This window comes from Tenebrio molitor, chromosome 8, assembly GCF_963966145.1.
Source record: "Tenebrio molitor chromosome 8, icTenMoli1.1, whole genome shotgun sequence".
Lineage (NCBI taxonomy): Eukaryota > Metazoa > Arthropoda > Insecta > Coleoptera > Tenebrionidae > Tenebrio > Tenebrio molitor.
The window spans coordinates 7329183-7340835 of NC_091053.1; the positions used below are offsets into that span (position 1 = coordinate 7329183).

Here is an 11653-nt window from a genome sequence, read left to right on the forward strand (position 1 = left end):
AGGTAAAAATGCAACCCAAAAGACAATTCAGAAAGCAATCTCGATTCCTATTATCCGGCATTATCATAATGCACATAAAACATAGACAGCTTTTCAGCCCAATGACTGTCAAGTTCTGACAGAAAAATACCTCACTCAACAAAGTATAATTTAATAACTGAAGGGGAAACCATTGAACACATCATTTCTTCTTGCACCGTTTTGGCTCAAAGCGAATATAAGAAACGTCATGATATATTCGCTAAAATTATACACATGAATTTAGCTGTTAAATTCAATTTATTAACGAATACACAACCACATTATAGTTATACACCAGAAAGTTGTTTGGAAAATGACAATTACAAATTATATTTTGATCGCACAGTTTTAACTGACATTCATATTCAGCATAACAGACGAGACATTATTATTTTAAATAAACAAGCAAGCATAGCTGTTCCAAATTCACACAATATAACACAGACATATAACACAAAAATTAATAAATATTTAGAGCTCTCGGTTGCTATGAGAAATCTTTGGTGTTTAGAAAAAAAATCGATTTTACCACTTATAATTTCAGCAACGGAAATAGTACCGCATTCTCTTATTAAAAATTTAAAAATTCAGGATTTAGGGAACACATTGGTAGTTGAAATTCAAAAAGGTATATTATTATACTCATGTCATATCGTGAGGAAGTTCCTTAACATTGATACAGAACATAATATAAAAACAACAAAATCAAAATGTGGAGGCGAGACGCCGGTAATTATGTTGATTAGCACTATTACTTGATAGTAATATCCGTATAGTGTATGTACTACGGCAAAATTGCGGTGCAGCAGGGTGGTGGACAGAAATAAGCAATTAAAATCACAAAATAATGGGTAAGACCTACCTTTCAAATTAATAGTATGTACATACATTTTTCTACAACCGTCAAAAAAACTCGACATTTATGCATCATTATCAAGTCGCAAAGTATGTCATTTTTTGATAGATCAAAAATAGTTGTCAAAAAGTTTCCTTAGATGTTTTAATATTTTTTTTATTATATGTACCTGAATCATAATCGCTGTTTTTGACACTAAACTGCGTGCGAAAAAGGGCCTTTAAAACACTAAAGCTTTAAGGGTTGCTTAGGTAACAACAAATTCACCTACATTTTGAACAATGATAAATAGACATTTATACACAATTTATGATAACAACGAAACAACAACAATTGACCATTTCTATATCAACGATTAATGACACAGATTACTTAGGAAAAGGTATTTCAATTTACTTTTTTTGTTATAACTTTCAGATTGTAGTGAAGGTATAATAAAAAATTGCGTATGATACATGTTTATAAGGGCCTTTAAAGCACTTGCGACGTTAAAAGCACTCCGCTACGCGTCGTGCTCTTAAACTCGTCGCACGTGCTTTAAAGGCTTCCTTATAAACTTGTATCATAATATACTATTTTCACTGTTTTTACGGTGAAAAATAGTAGTTTATTGGACGAGTTTGTGTGTACGTTTCGTTTTGACAAGTTGTGACATTTATCAAAATCCGTTCACATAGGAGAAAATTCTCAAATTCTGACAGTGTCGAACAAAAAAATATTAAAACACCCAAGGAAAATTTTACAAAAATTCGTAACCAAGTAACCAGCGCAAGCGGGCAACTTGAATGTCTGATCGTTTTGTAGTGTCAATTTTATTAGCAAAAGTTTAAAAAGCGGTTGTAGAAAAAATTCGAATGAGTTTGAAGTCTCGACCTGACGGTCTCGACCAAAAACTCATTCTCATGCGCCAACAAAAAACAATCATTTTACGCACTTAATACAAAATAGTTATTTTTATATTAAGTGCGCGAAGAGAGTGTTTTTTGTGCATGAAATAGCTATTTATGCACCAAGGGCGTTACAACGATGATTACGCCTGGAGAACGATGAATCCAGCTCGAGGGCTTTAGCCCGAGAGATGGATATCGTTCGATGTGCGTAATCATTCGGTGACGCCGTGGTGCATACAAGATTTTATTTTTCACTATACGTGTTCTTTAAAAAAAAAAACAAATTGGCATCTTTGCAATTATGAATTGATGAGGGCGTTATGAATTCATTACGCCCGCTTATTCTTATTACGCCCGCGTATTCTTATTACGCCCTGTTTTATTCCCCGGTTGTTATGGACATGTTATGGACATGTTATGGACACGTATTTCGTATCCTACGAGTTATCATGCAATTATACTAAAGTGATAAATAAAGGTCTTTTACGCCGAGACGAAGGTCGAGGCAGTATAAGCCTTTTTATAATTGATTCAAAAAATTGAAATTAAAAATTCAAATTTTTGAAGGAACTCTGAAGTTTCAATGCAGTGACCATGTTGCTAGGTAGCTAATAAAAAACAGTGCGTGAAATGAAAAACAGAAATAGTCGTATGCGTGAAATTGCATTTCACACACTGTTTTGTATGGGTTCTATGGTTTCGATTTTACTAACAATGCAAAAAAAAATACACGTCAGAAAATGACCCACTTCAGGCAGATTTAACTATGCGTGAATTTCAATTTTTTGAATCCATTATAGAAAAATAACTATTTTGTTTTACAATACAATAATTTCCAATAATAGTACCGAATCAGGAAAAGTGTCCCTAATGCTTGCAGCGTTTCCGAATGGCAAGGAAAATCCTCCAAAAAAGGAATTTCTTTGATTTTGAAATTTTGAATCGCCTGATTCCGCAATAAGTCGCTCTCCGATGACATTAATGAAATCGATGGCTTCTTTGCACCAAGGGCCTAAGATTTCAAAGGCTAAATCTTTAAATACGTAATTTGACGAAATAATGAACTATATTTGCTGTGTTTGCGTTTGCAAGCCATTTCAGCGGCAAAACCTGAAACTTCAGAAGTTTTCAAAACGTCAAAGACCGGTTGATATAATAGAATTAATTTCAGTGTGTTTGAAAAATCTACCACAGCTTTTTGAACCACTTAGACCGCGGATGCCAATTTCGTCAACTTTCGCATTGCATTTGCAAATATGAGGTGTACAAAGATTACAACCCAATCTTAAACCAATACAAATTTGGAAGGAAGTGTGATCTAAAAGAGTACCAATATTAGAAGAAGGTATTGCATGTAACCAAGATCCTGATTCTCTGCATTGCAAAGTCTTAAAACGAGCCAAGTCTCTAGGTGAATTAAAGATTAAGTCATTGGCAAGTATTCGTTTGATATTGATATTATCCCAATTCTTCTGAAATTGTGGGATTGTCTCATTGCTTTTTAACACCATAAATTGAAGATAGGAAAGCAGGGAGGAAAATATCGGAAATGCACCAAATCTAATCGGTAAAGTGGACTGACACCATTGCAAATCAGTTAAACGTAAATTAACTATTCTTTCTAAAGAAAACTTTAAAGAAGAATCAATTGAATTAACATAATTAGAAAATTTCCAAAATGAAGTTATTCTTAATAAACAATTAAATTTTGGTATGAAAAGACAGTTCTTGATTAAAGTATAAGGCACGTGTTTGCTAACAAATTCAGCTTTGTTTAAAAGATTTTCAACTGTAATTATAGTTTTTTCGACAGTGTTTTTGAAACCTTAATCAAAGATTGGAGAGCCTAAAAGAGATAAATTTCCTCGGTTACAAATTTTAATACCTGGTGCTAAATTTTGAAATTCCTTTATGATTTTTAAATCTGTGTCTCCCGAACAGCGAAAGATCTCGTATTTGTTAAAGTTTAATGCAAGATCAATTTTTCTGGATAAATTGATAACTTTCTTAAAGTCGGACAAAACTACTTCTGGGTAATCAGCTAAGGTTCCATTTTCTAAATACCAAATATTCAGTTGAGAATCCAAAGATAAAATAATTGATTGAATGGTAAGACTAAAAATCATAGGACCGCAAGGATCTCCTTGCTGGGCTCCAACAGAAGAAGAAATTAAACGATCACCGAAAAATAAAGTTGAAGGCTTCCTATAGCATTGATAAAGATAAGGTTAAAGAAGTGGCGTATGACATTGGACTTCTTTTAGAATACAATCCCATTCAACTGAGTTCAAAGCGTTTTTGAAATCTGATTTAAGAAGAACTTTGCCACGGTTTTGGTCGTTATTCACAAAGGTTTGTGTGGTATGAATTGCTACTTCACATCCTAGCTTAGTTGCCACTCAAAGTTGGTGTGGAGATAAATACGAATTTACAATATAACGACTTTGAAAACAGGCTAGCTTTGAAGTCAATCTTGGTAAACTGTTTCCTATAGCGATCGGTCTAATTCTTCCATCTTTCGTATGAAAAGCACATAAAGACGCACCATATAACAAATGACAAATATTTTGCCGAGTTATACATGAAGCCAGAGCTCGTGATTAAAATTTCTGCACGCATTTCAAAAACACCCTCTGCCTGTATATTCTTATTGAGTGTGGAAGCTAAAATATCATAAATCATGGACCTAAAATTTCTCATTTATTGTGAATTTAATTTCAGAGCTTGTGATTATTCAAAAAAATCAAAATATTTTACACGTTCCATATTTTTCACTATTTAACAGTAAGGGAATACCTAGTTGTTGCAAATTACACAAAAATAGCATCATTATCGATTTATTTCTATACACTATGGATGTACAGAACCTAGGATACACATTTTTAATATTCAATCAATCCCAATCTTCAAACTTTTTGTTGGGGAATCAGCTCGAAATGCATCAAAGGAGATCGCTTCAGCCTCCTGACACACCTGTTGCTCCCCTTGACTTCCTTAACAAATCCAGGATTACAAATACAGAAATTGGGAGCGGAACAGGTGCCGTTCTCGCATCCTCCCGGACAATGGGCGACGCATCTGTTGCCAGAGGGGTTACTGGGATCTGAAGTGTATCCCTTCTTGCACGTGCAAGTGTTGGGAGCGGTGCAGTCGGCATTCAAGCAAGGTTCGCGACAGTGGGGTTCGCAGATGGTACCGGTCTTGTCGAGGGTCCAACCAGGATCGCAGCCACAAACGTTTGGACCTATACATTTGCCGTTCTTGCACCCTTTGGGACACTCAGCCACGCAAGTGTCCTGGATCAGCTTGAAGCCGGGCTTGCAGGAGCACTTGTTGGGGCCGATGCAGACGCCAGCGCCGCAGCCGCCCTCGCAGAAGAATTCGCACTTATTGGTGTTCCTGTTGAGGGTAAATCTGCAACAAGTATTACAATTTTTATGTGTTGTCAGCGTAGGCAACCAACAATACAACACCCACATATCGTTTATTTGGGGAGACTTACCCCGGCTTGCAGCGACACGCTTCGGCCCCTACGCATTCGCCACCCTGTCCGCAACCCCCCGTGCAGACTGGCGTGCAGAATTTTCCGTCTGGACTGAGCTGGAAACCGGCGTTGCATGAACAAATCCCGCTAGTGGTGCAAACGCCATTTAGACACCCGATTGGACATGTGGGGATGCAATTTTGGAAGCTATCCTTGATGTAACCTCGTTTGCAGGTACACACGTTCGGTGCAGTGCAGTTTCCATTAGGGCATTCATTATCACAGACTGGTTCACATTCGAAATGGGAGTGCGGTTTGCGGGCCCAACCGGAGCAACAAATCTCGATTTTGCTAAAGCCGGGTCTCGTCTGAAAGTGAACAAATTTATTTCAAGGTACCGTAATTGCTACCTTTTAAATATTTTATTACATATTGAATAGAAAGAAAATGAATAAAAACTATACAGGGTGTTTCTGTAATATGTGTGTTAATTTTAACCAGTGGAAGAACGCGCCAAATCATGGAACTTTTCTCTATAACATTTTTACGAAAAAGCACTACAAATTGATTTAAAATTTTGAAAAAATTAACCATCAAAGTGTATACCCGCCTATGGGTAAGGGCGAAAATTTTCTGTTGTGATAGAAACAGAGCTTTGTTAAAAAATTCCATTGTATAGAAAAAAATTAATAATCAAAATTTAGATTCTCATGGTTACAAAAAATAGAAACTAGTTAATCACACAAAACGACTCGTTTGGTAAAAATTGTGGGGCTAAAAATCTTGGAATACTTTTACGAATTTTACAAAATGTTATAGAGAATAGTTTCATAAATTGACTAGTTCTTTCACTGGTTAAAATTAACACCAGTATTTCAGAATCACCCTGTATAAGAATTGATATTACATTTCTGGTTGGTTGATAAGAATATTTGTTAATTTATTTTGAATTGTCACCACCACTGAGAATTATTAGATAGGTTGCCAGCCACAATTTGTAATATTCTAATCCAATAACTGTGGTCACCAGCAATTTCCATCTTCAGGAAATTGGACTTTTAAGCTTAAAAACTTACGTGGTGTATTTAAATATAGCAGCAATGCAATGCTATACTACTGCTCTAAGGTGTTAAAGAACATCACAGCGTTTTTCTAAAGTGGGTCTTGGTCTTAGACCAAATCTCGAATTTTTCTGTTGACCCAAAGATAAATCGAACACTTTGAATATTGTTAATGAAAATCAAATCAGCTTATTAAATGAACCGTGGTGATGACAAACTTCTTGACCTAAGGTCACAAACGACGTTGCTAATTTAAATAAAACTACTACAAAGTTACGAAATTGGAAACTTTGTGATGAAAACGTAAGGTAAATTTCTCATACCTGCAATTTGCATTCGAAAGTTAGAAACTCAATTGAGGTTGCAGTGCTGCAACTGCAGTTTGGAACAATTCAGACTCCCCAATGTCATTTTTGAAAATGTTTGCGGTACGTACACTGTACATAAAGTCAGCGTTACACCGAGGCAACAATTGGCAACATGTCGCCTTGGTGTAAGGCCGCCTTAATTTTATATGTCTGGGTGGTTCTCTTTTTGAATCTACAGGGTGTTTTCGAAGTTGAGGCGTTCCTCGTAACACGAGATACTATACATTATTCTTAAGAATTTTAGCCTAAATCTTCTTAGTAAAATGTTTGTATTAATGGAGATAATTGATTGTATATTTTTATTGTTTTCTAAAATTTTGAGTCCGGTCCTGTCTATTTCTCCGCTAGATTAATAACTGACGTGGCCCAGGATGGTGTTTTTCTGGAAATCGCTCTGCGTACTCTCTGGACGCCGCAGCTGCATTCTGATAACGTGATAACATTGCCCATACATTAGCAACATATCTGTGAGCTCATCTGACAGTATTTTTGATTAACGTCCATGCTCATTTAATTTTTTTTTGTCAATTCTAATTTCTAACAAATCAGCAGGACCGGTTTCAAAAATTTCAAAAAAATTAACTTATTGTAGCTTCATTGCCGTAGACATTTTACTAAGGTGACTTTGGCTAAAACTCTTTAGAACAACGCATATCTACTATCACATGTTAAAAGGAACACCTCAACTTCGAAAACATCCTGTATAGTCCAATTTTTACCCTTTTGAGGTGACGTCACGATTTTCTTCCTCGCTTTCTCTTTATTGACACGACAGAAACTTTGAGGTTATTTTATGTTCCTGTCAATTTGACAATTTTTAATTTCTTTCAATTATTACATTGATTACGAACATAACCTTTAGAAGCAATTGTCAACAAATTTGACACATTTATAGTTATTTATGATCAATTCAAATTTGTTTCTGATCCTAACTCAAACATACGTAAAGTTACTAGATAATGACGTCATTGCAAAAGGGTAAAAATTGGACTATACTTAAGTGAAGAAGTAATAAATAAAGTTTGTCGAGTAGAGAAAGGAACATTCTGCTATTCTGCACTTGTCACATCACGATGTGATGGCAAAGAGTACCTACGACGGAGTAGTAACGATTAATCTGTGGCGTGTATATTGCGTTGTAGTGAGCTCGCCTCGTTTATTTCTGTTTCGTCGATTTTAATTTAAATGGTATGCGGTTGCGTCATCTCATGTCTTAAGTTTTTTTTACGTTGCAACCGTAATGGCCAGAAGTTAACTTTTAATTTAGTAAAACACGTGCGGTGGCACGAGCTTGCGCTGCATTGATACAAAAAAAGATGAAACAGAAATAAGCGAGGCGAGCTCACTTCAACAAGTTCTCCGTTGTTGCACAGTTTTCTGGGTTTCTTGATCAAGCAAAGTTTCTGCATTTGCTTCTTGTATTCTGCTATAACAAGAAACTTTCCGTTTCTAAGAGACTTTGTTTGAAGAAAATCGATTCACAAGTTTTTGAGTTATGTGGAAACAGAGCACGAGATAGAGATAGATAAAAATTATTTTAAAAAACTGTCGAATTTAATCTGCAATGCATAACTAACCCAGAAAAGTCGAAAATTTGTTTAAATATCAAAATAACAAAGACATTCCAATTTTTATCTAAGGATTACCAAGAATGTAATTTTTTCAAGAATTTTCAAGAAATATCAACCTGAAACTTTTATTTTTATTCCCTAGGGAGTAAATATCGTGTGTTCCATAAAAAACTCACTCGCAGCAAGCCACGACAAAAGTGAAGTATGTCTTAGTACCAGATGTGAAATGAACTACTAAAGTAAATTTATAGGTTATCTGTCACAACTCACAATATGATGAAAATTTGTAAGTAACAAATGAACTACTTCCAATGATCCTAAAATCGACATAACCAGTCTATCTATCCCTATAGTCATGGCTTACTGCGAGTGAGTTTTTATTGGAACACACGATACGATGTACAAAAGACATACGATGTCAAAAAAACTTTTCGATACTGTTTTTTTTGTGTAGGGTGAAAAAAAGAAGGCTGTTTCGAAATTCAAAATGACATCTATAATGACACTAAGTAAGTATTTTAATTTACGATTGCAAAATAGTAGTTTACTTTTTAGTAACACGATATTGTTTCTTTTCCTCATCATAGATACACATTATGAAAAACAACTCGTAACTCCCTTGGGATATTTCAAATTTTTTCGCCCTCCCCTTTATTTACAACAAACTCATGAGAACGAAATTATAGCAACCACACATTCACGCAATCTTCCCTGCAAAATATTTTTAAGAAAGTTTTAACTTTTAAGTACACACACTAAAAAATAAAATATTGTATGCCCCAGGGGAGATATTCATGTTTTTCCCCTCGGTTGACTTATGAACCTCGGGCCAAAGGCCCTCGGTTTATAACCACGTTAACCTCAGGGAAAATCATGTTCTTATCTCCCTTAATGCATAAATATCTATTATTTAACGAGTTTGTGTGTAAATTGTGTTTTTTTGGCATGAGTAGGCCAGTTTAAAACTCAAGTTAAACGAGTGTTTTAAAGTAGCCCACGCGTGCCAAAAAAGGCCCAGTTTACACACGAACGAGTTGAATACAACGTTTTTTTTGTTCGACGAGCCCCTTAAAGCATCCAAATCGCTTAAAACCTTTAAAATTAGCTTGACGTTTCGTTTTGACAAGTTGTGACATTTATCAAAATCCGTTCACACAGGAGAAATTTCTCAAATTTTGACAGTGTCGAACAAAAAACAGAGATATAATAATAGGTATAATAATACAGTGTGGAATAAAATGATTTACATCTAGTTACCTTTGGAATTTTTGCACATGTAAATTTTCCTGTACCGCTCTACCTACTTTTTTTTTTGAAGTGCCGAACTATTACTATTAGTTCTGTCAATAAATGTCATCAATCGAATTGACAATTGTTACAATTTATTAAATTGAATTAACAAACGTTGGTGGCCACTTTCAACACTAGCTGTGTTGTTGTGTGTTTTGTTTTTTAATTTCAATCTCTACTTTGCATTCATATCATCCCTTCGCAATAAATCACATTTGGAATATTTTGAGGTTAGGCTTTCTTTTTTTTTGTAGAGCGGCATTTCGTATTTTTACAAGGGTAATGCAAAGATAACTAGATGTAAATCATTTTATTCCACACTGTAGTTATTTAAGATATAAATGTAAAAAGTTATCCTTTATTGCACGAACGGGTTTAAAATGCGACCGAGGTACGAGGGAGTATTTTAAAGGATGTGAGTGCAACAAAGGAACTTTTTACACGTATGTCTTTTTATCTACGATCGTGAGATCATCGCACCGGTTTCAACATAAATTTGTATAAAATTATTATTATTGATTCAATATTTTATGAATAACCAAAGTCGTTTGAGAACCACGTCGTTTAGAAACCTACTTCTAAACAATGTTTCCAACAAATTGTATTGTTGTATTCTGACAGTTCTGTGCCATAAAAGCGTGCACTAAAAGTTTTATGGCATGATTCCGTCAGTTCACTAAACGTCAACTTTGACAACGATTTTTAGTGCAAAAAGTGCCTACTTTTTACACGATCGTAGATAAAAAGATTTTGTTTCGTGTTGTCTAAAAATTTTAAGGTCTTAATGTCCATCTGTTTGTTTTTTAATTTTCTTCGAGTAGGTATCGATTCATTTAAATTCAGCCTCTGTCCAATTCACACAAACCATCGATGCCTCAGATGAATTTTATAAAATATTTAAATAATTTTACATTGACCTCGCTTAGGCGAATAATTTATATTACTTATTTATATGTATGCTGCTGAGAGTTAGTCATACTTCACATGAAATCATCGGTTCATTGCCAACAAACAAACATAATCATCTGCACAAGTACAAATAATAATTTGCTATTATTCCTTTAAATAAGTATAAACAATTGTAGTTTTTAATTTCTTACCCCATTTCCTTGAGGCCTGATCCCTGAGGCGCGATCCTGAGGACTAATGAGGTCGATAGTTCTGGAAAATAATTTACATTTGACATTGAAGACATGTGAGCTATTTAGTGAACTCGTCACGAAGGTCAAACAGTAGAATTAAATTTATCAAAGCTTATCATATTAATACTAATAGTTGTTGTGATAACAGTAGCAACAAATTGCTTCCTAAAGAAAATTTAGAAACGCTTTGGAGTGTTGAAAAATTTAAAAATGTTCTTACGGCACTTCCAGGACGCATATCCCGGCCCTGGACAGGTTGAGGTGGTTCAGATTGGGGTAAATTCCCTTGTTGGTGGTTGCTCCATACGAAACCGTCAAACACAAAGCAACGACGATCGAACCGAGAAGAAAAAAGTGAAACGCTCTGTTTGGCACCATTGTTGACTCTTAACTGCTGACTAAGAGCAGAACAAGTCGACGTGAAAGTTTCAAAACGGACGGATGTTCGCCGATAAGTACCATTTTTATCAAACTCTGTTTCTGGGTTTGCAACTATTATCTCTCTAATTAGAGGAACTGTTTTCGTTGCAGTATATTTTTGGAAGTGTCACGTCGCGAGGGTTCAGAAGTCACAGATCTGTTGTTTGTAGAGACGATAATGTGCACTGAGCTTGCTGTCTGTTGATGATTTACTCAAAGATTAAAATTACTGCACCAAACTGAAGCATCTTCATGTTCACAATAGAGAGCATCAGTTTCGTAAGTTAATTAACCGGGACGATATTTTCCGAGAATTTAGAGACAAAAAATAGCGTTTGATGTTTTCATGTATCGACAGATTCAGTTTCAAGTTCATTACCAAGTCGAGTAATTAAACCCCCTGGCGGAAACTATTGAATGTTAATCATGGTACCTGGAAGCCCGTAATAAACAAGTTTCATCAACAGGTTGAAGAGCAGCGGAAAATGGAAATTCTGACCGGAACGTGGAAACCTTTTAATTAAATTGGGATGAAAAGTTTTTAATTGTC

General features: G+C 35.1%; 1 protein-coding gene across 1 annotated transcript; it reads right to left on the reverse strand.

Annotated features, from left to right (window-relative positions):
• Nucleotides 1–4588: 4588 nt before the first annotated feature.
• Nucleotides 4589–11145, reverse strand: LOC138136211 (epidermal growth factor-like protein). Its single transcript, XM_069055274.1, has 4 exons — nt 10904–11145; nt 10642–10702; nt 5270–5619; nt 4589–5181 (listed from the first exon to the last, which is right to left on the reverse strand). Exons 1-4 carry the CDS (start codon nt 11059–11061, stop codon nt 4674–4676), a joined length of 1077 nt encoding a protein of 358 aa, XP_068911375.1. The 5' UTR covers nt 11062–11145; the 3' UTR covers nt 4589–4673.
• Between the last annotated feature and the right edge of the window lie 508 nt (nt 11146–11653).